The following is a 13,898-nucleotide window of genomic DNA, read 5'->3' as shown; positions in this document are numbered from 1 at the left end:
GTCTTTGGAAACAAATGACATCATTCTACTCATAGCATTCTGTTTTTAGTAGTGGTACTCCCATTGACAAAATATAGTAATTTTCTATCTTTGAAAATGTCAAATCCTAGAAAAGGTGGCATTCATACTCGTGGTGTTAACATCGTCCTTGAACAGTTGTTAGTCAAAGATGCATTTGACGTATCCAATTTTTCCAAAATAGATGATTCTGATGATTTTTTGGATAGTGCCATAGAACACTATAGGGTCAGGCCTCTGATGATTCCAATATGATGGAACTAGCCCTACACCAGCTCAGGTTGCACTCTGCAATGGTCAATTTGCTATAATTTGACTTCAAAGGTATGACTTTACTGGCACACTGGCAAAAAAGTTGATGTCAGTGATACCACTGGTGCCCTGCAGTATTTTGAACTGTTCTTTACTGAGGAATTAGTTTCAAAAATTACCAGTGAAATGAATGCCCAACCTGCCTTGTTGGCTTCAAAGCCCCCTGGTCCGAAAGGATTTTCGCAATTGGATAAATGGAAAGGCACTGTCAATGATGAACTGAAAGTCTTTTTTTCAGTGATGTTACCTCAAGGTATTGTGTAGAAACTTGAGCTGGAGATGTTTTGGTCAACAAGGCCTCTTTTGGATATACCTTATCTCAGACAAATTGTGACTGGTGAAAGAGTTTTACCTTTGCTCTGGTGCCTGCATTTTGTCAACAATCCTATATCTGCTGGTCAATCAGAGACCTAGATTTCATTGCAGAAGATCAATCCTGTGTTCAACTTTCTTGTAAATAAGTTTTCAACTGTATATACTCCAAATGGAAACATTGCAGTAGATGAATCACTGATGCTGTTCAAGGGCTGGTTAGCTATGAAGCAGTACATCCCAACAAAATGAGCAGGATCTGGTCTCTGGCTATGTGTATTTTGTAAAAGTCAATCTGATTATATGTGGAATATGCTTGTTCACAGGGGGCCCAATATGAATTTGAAAGATTCAGCTGATGGTCTGAAATCGTCATTCATTGTTCTAACCTTGATCAATGACCTTCTTGGCCAAGCATATTGTGTCTTCCTTGATAACTTTTATATATCTCTTATGCTTTTCAGTGAATTACATCAAAACAGGACTGATGGGGTTGGGACAGCTCATTTGAACAGAGAATAGATACTAAATGATCTAAAAAAAAAATAAAAGGATTGCAAAGGGGATGTCTGTAGCCAGATTCTGTGGTGAACTTATGGCACTGAAATGGTGTTACAAGAAGGAGGTGACAATGTTGTCAACATCCACAATGATACTGTGGTTGAAGTAGACAACAGAAATGGAAAGAAAACTAAGAAGCCATGTGTCATTGTGCATTATGAGAATATGGGAGCAATGGACTCAGCTGATCAGATGCTCACTTATCTAACTAAGCACAAAAGGCACAAGTTTTGGTATAAGAAATTCTTTCACCACCTTTTAAACATTACAGTGCTGAACTCCTACATGCTGTTCAAGAAGGACAATCCTGAGCTCACCATCAGCCATGTAAATTTCAGACTGATGTTGATTGAAAGAATGCTGGAAAAGCATCACTAGCCAGGGCAGCAATGTCTTCAAGGTTGTCCGTGCTCTGATGATATCACACCTCTTCATCTGTCTGGGACATTTCCCCCAAGAGCATACCACCAACATCGGGAAAACAGAATCCAACTGGTCACTGCAAAGTTTGCTGCTCACGCAAGGATAACAAGAAGATCCAGGGAGAAATGTGATATTTTTGTGTGGAATGTGATAATCCATTTTGTGTTATTCCCTGCTTTCAAATTTACCACACACACACAAAATTGTTAAATAGTGATCATCATATACATTTCTATTATATTAGGATTAGAGAAAGTCCTGCTTAGAAATAACTCCAGGAACAGTTTTTATATTTTGTTTTCACATTGAAAACCAGTCAGATTTGCTTCAGCCTCAGAGTATGTTTATGTAAAATTAAATTAATGCTGGCAGTGAGCTTCGCTTTTTTTTCTAAACAGGAAATGGCTTAAAAAGAGACAGTATAGTTTGTAGTGTTCAAAAGCAGGGGCTGAGCAGGGATCCAATCCTATCACCATCCCTAATGAGCTATGGATCACGGAACCAGTTACTGGTTCTCTCTATACTTCAATTTTCTCCTCTGTAACATAGCAAGAATAACAATCCTACCTCATCAAATTCTTCTGGAGACTAACAAAAATCACTTTTGTAAAAATCTCAGTACCATGCTTGGTCACAGAATATGATTTTCAATTTTTTTTTTTGTAGCACTTTAGAATATTGCCAACAAATATTTGTAAGTCAGATATCATTTTTGCAAACATAGAAAGAAATAATGAAAATAATTCTCATGACTTGTTCCAGGGAAGAGAGGAAATAAACACCTCACCTTTGGTCTTGGAGATTATTGTAAAACTCCACATCCAGTAATTCCAGGAGCTCACTGCACTCAACCTCACTCCAGGCTTCAATTCTCTTCTCAACAAACTGTGCCTCTCGTCTCTTACTGACTTTCTAAGGATATTTGTAAGGACCACCTGTGACCCTTGGAGATCCTCTTGAGCTAAATTTTTTTATTATTTAAAAGCCTGTAAAGCATTTAAAATATGTTCAAAATCTATCATATTACTGGAAATTCCATCAGTTCTTCCTACTTATTTGGTAGAGCTGAGGATCCTTGGGCAATCTTCCTTCCTAATGTTCTGCTTTTCACCTCCACTATTGATACTCATTTCATGATCCTCCCAGAAAGGGTCTCTCAGCCTCATGCATCAATTTTCCACAAAAACCCAGCAAGAATAAGAGATACCTTTGCAATAAAGATCAAATTCACTCCAGGTTCTCTCGTGTGTACAGAAAATGAAGGCATTCCCCACCAACAGGTAGCCTGGGTCACAAGTGTAGTTGACTGTCATCCCAGGAAGATATGGAGATGTATGTCCTCCAACATGATGCCCATTGCGGATCTTGGGTGGATGTGAACATGCTGAGAACAAGTTTCCCCCAAAACACAAGAAAAGACATTCAGTTAAACATAGAAGTAAGAACACATCAACACATCTAATAATATCTCTGACTATTAGAATCACATGAAAATGCAGGCAGACAGGTCCCAAGACACTAAATGTTTGCCTTTCAGTTGAAAGACTGATTATCTAAACCCAGACCCCTCAGCCTGTATTCTCTACTTGCAAACTGCACCAGACGGAAGTACCAGTGGGATCTATAAACTACCAATTCAGTATTGTCTGTCTTTACTGGAGGATGGAGCTTGTGTGGACAATCACAGCCACAAAGGATCCTCCGATGACAAATACTGTCATTTAAAGCCATTCTAATATGAAAAGGAATGAGCTACAGAGACCAACAGCACAATTTTAGACTCCACTCCTCTAGGGCAGCCTGAGTTCCCTTTGTTAGAAGTGAGATGAAGGGTCAACAAAATGCAGTCACAGGCTGAGCAGAATACTTAGAAATAACAAAAGGAGTGTAGATGCCTACATTGGACTTTCCTGATTATTTCTATAGCATTACCAGTTCTAATGTAAATTACAATCATCATCATGCATGTTTGCTCTGCACACCTATCTATCTAGTATAAAACCAACTAGTAATAGAGATGGCATAATTGAATATTTTATGTAGCATTTGTTTTCATTGCTTTGAAAATATTCTCTATAAAATCTGTGCCTCACTGATTCCCTCCACTCTTTATTCCTTCCTCTATTCACCATCCTACACTCCTCACCCCAGCGGGAAGGGTCATTAGAATACCACCAACTGGGACATGAAGCGCTGCTAGAACCATCTGTTATTTGCCTAGCAGGCAATTCTGTATGTGATATTCATCACAAAGCTGTGTTCAGAAGCATGAACGACTGTCAGGAAAAAGATATAGAGGTTCTTGCCCAGATATACTGATCCATCTGTATTGAGGAGAAGTGTACACTGACCAGCAGGAACAGAAAGTTCACAGCGAGGGGCAGGGCCACTCCAAAACCCATTCCCTTGACTGTCACTTGTACAGCGGATGGTGCTATCCCCAATGAGGTTGAAGGTCATCCCTTTGTCTGGGTGGGGGTCACATGTGTAAGTAATTTCTTTTCCATAGGGAATGTCTCCGAGAGAAGTTCCTGTGTGACTCCCGTTAAGGATAGCTGGAGGATTTGGACAAAAGATTTCTAGAAAGAAAAAAAGAGCATTAGGTTCCATTAGAGTTTCAACTACAATGATTATACAATAATGGTGTCCTGGGATTGTGTCATAAACACATTTTCATTCTATGAGAACATAACTAAGGTGGATAGAATTTAAATATAAAAAGCTTTTTCTGAGAAGGAACTAGGAAAAGTGAGACTTAGTTTACTGTTTATTGCGAAAGTCCAAAAGACCCTCCAGGTAGCTAAGTTTTTAATCAATTTGGAAGATAATTAATATTTCAGCAGTCATTTGATCTCCTACTTTGTGTCAGGTATTGTCACAGTCCTGGGCTGACAATGGGGTACAAGACAGACAGTTTTGGCCTTCAAAGATCTGAAGTTTAGGGAAATCTTGGTGAAGTTTATTAGACATGGACTATCATTTTTAGCAGATATAACTCTTTCTTGATGACTCATGACATTTATCATCCATACCAACACCAAAAACTAATAGTGTCAAAAGAATACTACGTTGATTCTAATAGGGTTCTTTATAGGCAAATTAAAGGGCACCAGGAAGCTTCCTTTTCCCTTCCTTTTTTCATTTTTTTCTTTCTTCTGAGCTATCTGCTGTCATTTCTTCTTGCGGTTAGTGTATCTGTTTCTAGCAGTTCCTTCCCTAAAACTAATTCATTACTTCTAATCTTACATAAATTTAAGAAGAGATACCCAAACTTGTCAGAATTGTATGTATAAAAAAAATGAGAGTCTTAGTATATCAAACAATGATTGACTTCTCATATTTGGATTTCAACTATGTGTTTGTGTTTATCCAAAGTTTACTTAAAAATTTATTTTCAGCTTTATATGTGTCAGGAAGGTTGAGTCTCCTGGATTTCTAAGTTTTATACACATGGAGTGTTCTCATAAAGTTCCACCATACTACCATAAAATGTTCTAATAGTTTCTAGCAAGGTATTTTATCAAAATACAAATTAAAATGAACATTTCCAAACATCAGGAAAAGTGGATTAAAAATAGGTCTTGCCTTATTAACAAACAAACAAATTATTAATAAACAAAGTAAGATAAATCAGTAATATCTTGGTGTATAAAATACCCATTTCTCAATTTCTGAATCTTCCAAATGTTTTTTTTTTTAAGTGAGTGGTTTAAAAATTTAAGGAAGCTCACTTCATCATTTAAAATATGGACTCACCTCCCTGTACTGTACTAATTTATCATATTACTGTTTTATTCTATCTGTAACACATCACTTTTAATATTCTGTCTTATGTATTTAATTTTTTATATGTTTACTTATTTTCTTAATTCATGGTCTGCCTCCTCAAGAAATCGAACTCGAGAGAGCAGGCATATGTCTTTCCTATTCGGTACTCTCCCCACATGAACTCCTGGCACGTAGGAAGCCCCTCCTCAATAAATGCTCTGGACTGAATAACAGGATGAATAAATAGTTTAAATATGTGAGGAGATAAAAAGACATACAAATTTAAGAGAAATTACTCCCAGGTGGCAAAACTCAAAAGTAAATAAATAAATTTTGGTGGGCCTTCATGTCATCCAGTGTCTCCTCACATGTTTTCCATAAACTTTGACACTGGCATTAACCTAGTGACTTACAGATTAGTAACATAAATATATCATATATAAGACCTACATGACCTGTTTTGAAATTTTCCCAACAAAAAATATTTTATTAATAATTTAGTTAAATAAAGATCCAGACAACAGGTGATTCCATGAGGCAAAACTCACTGGAAATAAAAAGAAAGAGAGATACCCAGTCTGCACAATTATTCTTTGTACTCGTGTTCACACTCAGGAATACTGCTGTTCCAAAGGCTTTTCATTCCAACCAAGACACACATGGACAGATTGGATACATTGGTAGTGTTTCTTTATTTAACACTTTATATTTCTGTCATCATAAAAACAAAAAATAGCTCCCTTAATTCCACTTCCCTTTGTAACTATAGTCCCATCTCTCTGCTCCTTTTACATTAGAATTCTTCTAAGATATCGTCCATGAACTTCCATTCCTCTCCTTCATTCTCCTTTGAACTCATTCCTATCAAGCATATGCCCCCACAACTCTACTGTAACTGCTTTTGCCAGGGTCACTTGTTACCTCCACAAGTCACTAAACCTAATGATAATTTTCTGTCCTCATCTTATTTGACCTCTCTGTAGAACTGGAAACAGTTGCTTGGTCTCATATTCTTAAAAGAATTTCTTCACTTGTTTTCCAAGATACTTCATTCTCCTATTTTTTTCTCTTAGTGCATTGGCTGCTTCTTTTTCATCTCATTTGCTGATTGCTTATCATCTTTCTGAGTTCTTATTGTTAGATTTATAAGACTTAGACCATGCATCTGTTCTATGGCCACACTGACTCCCTAGGTGATCTCATTTAGTCTCTATTTTAATATCTATATCTGAACCATCAGCAAATCCTGTCATTTCTACCTTTCAAATGTATCCAGGATTTAACCACTTCATATTACCTCCCCCACTGCTATCCTGGGCCAACATCTCTGATCGATTTTTGCTGTAGCTACCCAGCTTATACCCTCAGTTGTATCCTCTAGATTTTCTTGGTTACACCTGCCTTATGTCCCCTCAGCTGCTTTCCCAATCAAGAGTGCTGACTGATACCACTGTTACCTCAGTTCCTAACAACACTGGCTGTTTCGGCCTCTCCAAGGGTGAAAGATGGGCTACTGTATGGCCTCTACTGTCCCATTGCAGTAGAAGTCAAAGCACATCTCACATCCAAGTCAACACAACTAGATCCATGGCCATTCCGGCTTCTTCTACCACATCTAGACTTAGATGGAGCGCCATGCAGCAGGTTGTGTGAGATGTCCCCAGAGTCTGATCAGAGGGTTAAATTAATACAACACGAAAGCCAGGGGCTTTATACCCTTGGGATAAACAGGAGACAGGATACAGAAAACTTACAATAGATAAATTGTTTTTTCTATTCCTAATGGATAGTTCCGGATCCATAGAGCCTTTCCAGATGTCTTAATATGACCAAAAAACTCTCTCTTTTTCCTGTAAAGCTTATGGCCACTTTGGCAACACAATATATTTTATTTGCAGATCTTTCCTCCTTGCCTCCTTTTTTTGTCCTTCTCAACTCTTTCTGTCCTGGGATTGCACCCTCCAATTGAACATTATAACATGAACTTTACCTCTGGTGCTGTTTTCTGGGAAATCTCCAATCTAAGACATATCCCTTTCAACTTAATTCTCTCTAGAGTAGCCAGAATGATATCATTAAAAATAAGTTAGATCATGTTACTTTTCTACTCCTAATACTTCATGGCTTTCCATATTGCTCAGAGTGAACACCTAAGTTTTTACAGTATGTAGAGTTACTTCTCTTTATTACCTCCTACTACTCCTGTATTTGCTCACTCTGTACCAGTCATATAAGCTTCTGAGAAAATGTCAGATCAGGCTTTTCAAAGGAAATTCCAAGAACATTTCTACCTTAGACTTTTGCAATTTCTGCTTTATCTGAATAGAAAGTTCTTCCTCTATGTATGCACATTGGTAGTCAACTAATTGCTGTCAGTGCTTAAATGTTACTTTCTCAGTAAGGACTTCCTTAATCACCTCATTTTAAATTGGAACTTTATTATTTTCCTAGCTTTCCTTATCTCCCTTCACATTAACTACTCTATGCATTACCTTGTTTTTTTTCTTAATAACACTCAGTATTATTTGAAATTATCTGTTTTCTTGTTTACCTTTTTTTTTTTAATCGTTCTTTCTGCTGAAGAATATAAACAACAAGGGAGCAAGGACCTAGTTTTTCTTTTTTACAGGCATACTACCAGTGTCTAGAAGACTGTTTGGTGTATTGTAGGTGCTAAAAAATTATTGAATGAGTATGTGAATGACTGGATGATTTAGGAAAGGATAGAAAAGCTGAAGTGTGACCATCACTATTGACAAGAAAAAGGGAAAATTTGGCAAACCTTTAGAGTATAAATTTCTCTTCATCTATGAAGCATTTCTTCCCATTTATAGCACCTAGTATGTTTGTAAACATTTATAGGGTGGTACTCCAAAACACACGATGTTCAGATTTATTTCCCAAAAAACATTCCTTTGAACTATTCCAACACAGAAATTTTTATATCAAAAATGAAGATAAACAGAGAGGTAGACATTTGATTATTTCATAGGGCAAAATGCATTAAGAAATTGGAAAGAAAAAAAAACCCAAGAAGAAAGATGCAGACCAGAATAGATATATTTTTTTACTCACGTTCACACACAGGAACACTGTTATTCCAAAGGCTTTTCATTCCAACCAAGACACAGTAACTACTTGAACTTCCCTTTAAATGAAACCTAAAGAACAAAAGCAGTAGGGACTGGGTGAACACACAATTTCTCTCTTCCCTTCATAGACAGATATTAACTTCTCGTTTGTTGAAATACAATTTAATATCAATAAACTCGGGCGAAAAAGCTCAGCTCATTTGGTTTCTCAGCTGATAGAGGCTCAGAACCAAAATATTTTGAAAGATTGCAACTTCCAATGATGGACAAAACAATAACAACTGCCAAAGCTCAATAATCAGAAAGGCCTGAACTGAAGAAGGAACAAAAAACACAGATAGGCATTTCCTTGGTCTGGTCCCAGACTTTCCGGTCATCTTTCTCTACTCTCAGGCAGCCCCCTTTTTGTTATGAGAAGAAACTCGTTTAATGCAAAATGTAGCATTTTCTTCTCTTAGCGGACCAGGGAGAAAACAGATCCTGATTTAGGTTGGAAAATCAAAGAATGTGAGGAAAGATATCAGAGACTGTTTTTGTTTTTGTTTTCCCCAATACGTTTGGAATATTCCTAAATGAGACTTATGGCATATCTAGATTATTGAAGAGTAGAGTCAAATTAACTAGAAAAAAGAAGAAAAGGTGAGAAGAGAGAATTCTTTGGAGCACAATTATCTTAAAACATCTGGTTTATTGTTAGACCGATGGCCTCCTGAATTGCCTGCAGGTCTTTATCGAGTGACTGATATTTAATGCCTGTCAAGGAGTTCTTGAAATTGTTGACCCGAAGAATGAATGTACCTGTTAATAATGGCTCCTGGTGCCTAACTGGTCTGAAATTAGGCTGAGCTTAACAGCTGTTAACAAACAGGGGCCTTACATGCAAGCCATGCTTCAGGGAGAAGCCTGTACTTAACCGCCTACACTGGAATTCCTGTTTCCCACTGAGCTGCCACCTGCATTGTGCTCCTGCCATTTGAACAAACCATTATAGAGTTCCTGAAATCATATTTCAACCAACAGGACTGAGGCTTTCCCCATCCATTTGGAGCTGCACAGCTATATCCTCATTGGCATCTTCACTGACTAGTCAGAGTGGCTCCGTTATGGTCAATCAGGAGAATGCTTTTTGGACCAATTAAAATTTGGAGTCCTCATTTACATGACTATGGACCAACCAGGGACAAGAGGCAGGGACTTTAATATGTCAGCTCCCTTCTGGCTCTGGGAGTACACTTTCTCTTTCCACCTAAGTCTGCATTTCTCTGGCTAGAGCTGTCTTGATGGACTGTAGCATAGTAAAGCTGTCTAGCCAGAGAGGGGCCCCAGGGCCACCTTGCCCCAGGGTGGCTTCACAGCCATGCTGTTCCTCAGCCATGCTGTATCCTACTTGAGCTGTAACACTATGGAGTTATCTCACAGCCATGTTATTATACAGCCGAGCTGTATTACCATTGAGCTGTTTGCACTAAATAAAGTCTCCCCTTTCACTGTACCCCACATTGGGGATTCCTGTTGTCATTGAATTGGCATCACGACCATTGGTTGACAGAATACATTGGGAACAACTGCTCTGTGGTTCATTCTTTGTACTTGCCAGTGATGTTGGAACATAATACCAAGATCATTTAGATTCACAGAAAGAGTTAATGATGTTACTTGAAACATGAGCATGTCTTTATGATCCTTCAGCCAACTCAATACTAATTAGATGATATATAATTAGATTAAAAAATACTACTTACTCTTTTATTTCTGTTCTAAATTCTACTGTTGGTTTAAAAATTTCCTAAAACGTTCCTTGCATGTTACTTATAATAACACTCTTTTAATTATCAAACTTTAATGCTTCTGGAATATTTATCTCTTTATGCCTACAAATTACTATTTATCCATATACTTAATCCACACAAATAGTCAAGATCTGTTGTTATATTTCTACTGTTCAGTTTATTTACCATTTTTCCTTTTAAATACTAATGCTCATGTTTCAAGTAACATCTATTCATGGTTTCATATGGTTCTTACCATACTTTCCAAACTTTGTTTCAGATATTAAGCTCTTTTATTACTTCTTTTCCATTAGTCAGCCCCCTTTTAAAATAAATCCCCATTGCCTAGGGTGTCAGCATATTAGCATCCAGCATTGAGTCCTTGGTCTCTATTCCAGGTCACACTCACCCCTCATCACAAACGAAGGATACTTCTGCCCCAAGCTGAAGATTAAGTGGAAGGAGCACGTGGCCATTAGGGAGTTGGTCCAAAAAGTCAGCACATGACTTCACTAAAGGAAAAAAAATCAGGAGTAAGACTGTTATGTGAAGTACAAAGAGATTCATCTGCAAACCAGATGAGAATGAAGGTACCTGCACATTTGGGAACTGCTGGGCTCCAGTCTCCCTGGGGTGTACAGTGCAGAGAAGCAGCCCCTATGAGATCATAGCCGGGCTCACAGCTGTAGAACACTTCCTGTCCAGGGGAAAAGTTGTCCTTGTCCCTTAGGGCATGCTTACCATGCAGGATTTCTGGAGGTGGCTGACATACTGGGAAAAGAATAAGTCCAAAGTTCCTGTTCAGATATGGGAAAATATCTTTTGCTAAACTTTAGTCCTTCTAAAGAGTTAGAGACTCATAATTAAAGAAGTTCAAATCTAACAAAGACACATGATACTCCAACCCTCTCATTTTACAAATGTAGAAGTTAAGAATAGAGGAGAGATCTAGTCAAAGCCTTCAAGGTAGAGAATTAGAATCTATTTCTTTCTGGCACAAGGTCTAAAATACATTCATAGGTGCACCAGGTATGGGAGTCCCTTCTTCTAGTGCTGGTTATTCAGTATAAAGTTATTTGTGTTGGCGGGCTTCTCCATCCACATATTTGCTGGAATGACAATGCAATACAGCCTCATCTTTCAGGTAATGAGAAGGTTTCCTGAGCTGAAATCTGTTTAATGGATTTCTCTTTGTCTCTTTTATTGTACTTGGAAATTCAAAGCATAGTAATAATCAACATTTATGTCTCTGTCTGTTTGTACTCCCAGCTGCTCTCTGAGTGATTGCATAAGGTTGATGTGGGTTGGCGGAAGAACTGTAAGCTCCCTCTCTGTCCCAATATATTACCCATGATATTCATCAATCCATTCCTAAACCAGCTATTGTGGCATAAGAAGATAAGACAAGCTTGAGAACAAAATCCCTTCAATAAGTTAGTCCTTGTAATGAGAGAGCCTATTGCCCAGAAAGTATTTAAGTCAAGGTCTGGCTGCTTCCATTCATAGTCCTTTTGGTGTGTGCTGAGGGTATCAGAACTCGTGAACTTCAACCTAATATATATCTAATTAAAGATGAATAAAGAATCTGTTTGACTTTGAGCAAGTTACTTTTAATTTCAACTTCAGATTCTTAGCAATAAAATATAGGAAGTGGACCAGAAAAGACAAACTCTAAAATCTCTGTGACTATTCTGAGGCTGTGATATGTCTTCATAAGCAAGTTTCTTTCTTTCTGTGATAGATATTGCTAGAAGTATGGAAAGAATCCACAACATCCAGGCTCTGGGGTCTGACACATATGCATTCTATTTCTGAGTATGCCACTTGGTAGCATGTGATTTGGATGATTTATTTAACATCTGAAAGACCAAGGTGACTTTACTGTCATATGGATATAAACATTATTTCAAAGGAGGTTATAAACCGCAGATGAAATAATGCATGTCAAGTGCTTATTACACAGCTGATCATCAAGTCCATATCATTTTTCAATCTCATTGAGAGACATTGGAGCTGGTACTTTGCCCTGAGAATTGCTCAATATGAGACTCTCAAATGTCTCCTTCTTTGATTAAGATCTTGCTTCTCAAAATAAATATATGAACAAAAGTGTACACGCAAACACACATACACAGACATACCCACACACATTTTAATTTCATGCTTCACCCCCCAAAATTTACTCACACTGCTCACCACACATCTTTCCGCCAGAACAAACGCTGACCTCCTTATCTTCCTACAACTCATGCCATATGTAGGCCCCTTTAAGATCTCAGTCAGACTCACCCCTGGAGCAGCTGGGCAACCCCGGCTCCCATTTGTTTTGGGCTTGGCATCGCACACTGGAGGGTCCTTTCATGACAAAGCCAGCCTGACACCTAAACCTCACAACTTCATTTAAGGAAAACAAGCTTCTGTTCTCAGACACCCTTATTCCATTTTTGACGTCTGGGGGCGTGCATTTGTTGGGTACGATGCACTGAGGGGGAGGTCCGCTCCAGATGCCTGCTCGGTTGTCTTTGCTGGTGCAGCGTATGGATGCCTCGCCCACGAGGTCGAACAGCTTTTTCCCTCTCTCTCCAAGTTTGCAGCGATAGGTCACCACCACTCCGTACTGGAAATACTCTCTGTTACTGCTAAAGAAATCTCCATTGGCGATGGCTGGAGGCGGCCTACAGTGAATACCTGAGAAAAGGGACAGCAAGTTAATCAAAACCGTTAATCAAAACCTCAATTTCTTAAGGTTATAAATTTTGGTAACCAGTTTTATAAAAAGCCCAAATTTCCAAATATGAATATCCACAACACTTCTACTCTTGTCTAATGTTTTATAATGTAAAGACATGTTTTTTACACAAGTGTAAATTAAGTAGCCACAGCATTATTGCTTCTGCTCTTCTCAATTAACATTATTTCAATAAATGTGTCCATGTAGTATCAGAGTCCACATGCTTCTCATTTTAACTGAGACTTTATATGTTATTTCACTATTGGTAATTCAGTTCTCTCTCTGTAGAGGTACTTGGCTTTATTCTATTGGTTAGTAATAGGTGTAGACTCTTCATCAAATAAGTTAAAACAAAAAGCTCTGGCACAACCAATAAAAAAGGAATAAAGCACAATTACACAATATTACACATGACAAATACAATAATCACAGATTCAGAAGTAATAAAGATAATCAAATGTGTTCTACATTATGCTAATAATTTAGAGAATGTGGATATTTAGGATATAGATATGTTTTTGCCAGTATTGAATCAGGAAAGGGCAAAATATAGAGGAAGTAGAAAAAATGTATCACAGATGTACACTCCCTTATTCCATTTTCGACGTCTGGGGGCGTGCATTTGTTGGGTACGATGCACTGAGGGGGAGGTCCGCTCCAGATGCCTGCTCGGTTGTCTTTGCTGGTGCAGCGTATGGATGCCTCGCCCACGAGGTCGAACAGCTTTTTCCCTCTCTCTCCAAGTTTGCAGCGATAGGTCACCACCACTCCGTACTGGAAATACTCTCTGTTACTGCTAAAGAAATCTCCATTGGCGATGGCTGGAGGCGGCCTACAGTGAATACCTGAGAAAAGGGACAGCAAGTTAATCAAAACCGTTAATCAAAACCTCAATTTCTTAAGGTTATAAAT

The 13,898-nt window shown here is 38.1% G+C and overlaps 1 protein-coding gene and 1 pseudogene across 1 annotated transcript; one reads left to right on the top strand and one right to left on the bottom strand.

Moving 5' to 3' along the window:
* Positions 1-96: 96 nt before the first annotated feature.
* LOC112470124 lies at positions 97-1,892 on the top strand (annotated as a pseudogene).
* Positions 1,893-3,843: 1,951 nt separating this feature from the next.
* LOC102890927 (complement receptor type 1) lies at positions 3,844-13,831 on the bottom strand (the record flags this gene model as incomplete). The annotated part of the gene is made up of 6 exons (XM_025039200.1): positions 3,844-4,205; positions 8,470-8,555; positions 10,665-10,767; positions 10,850-11,026; positions 12,545-12,943; positions 13,571-13,831. Coding segments are annotated over 6 exons (1,388 nt in total), but the record flags the coding sequence as incomplete, so codon positions are not given.
* Positions 13,832-13,898: the final 67 nt, after the last annotated feature.

The sequence above is a fragment of the Pteropus alecto genome, unplaced genomic scaffold, assembly GCF_000325575.1.
Source record: "Pteropus alecto unplaced genomic scaffold, ASM32557v1 scaffold490, whole genome shotgun sequence".
NCBI classification, from domain to species: domain Eukaryota; kingdom Metazoa; phylum Chordata; class Mammalia; order Chiroptera; family Pteropodidae; genus Pteropus; species Pteropus alecto.
Note: the sequence above shows the minus strand (reverse complement) of the source record. Positions and strands in the feature narration are given on the sequence as shown.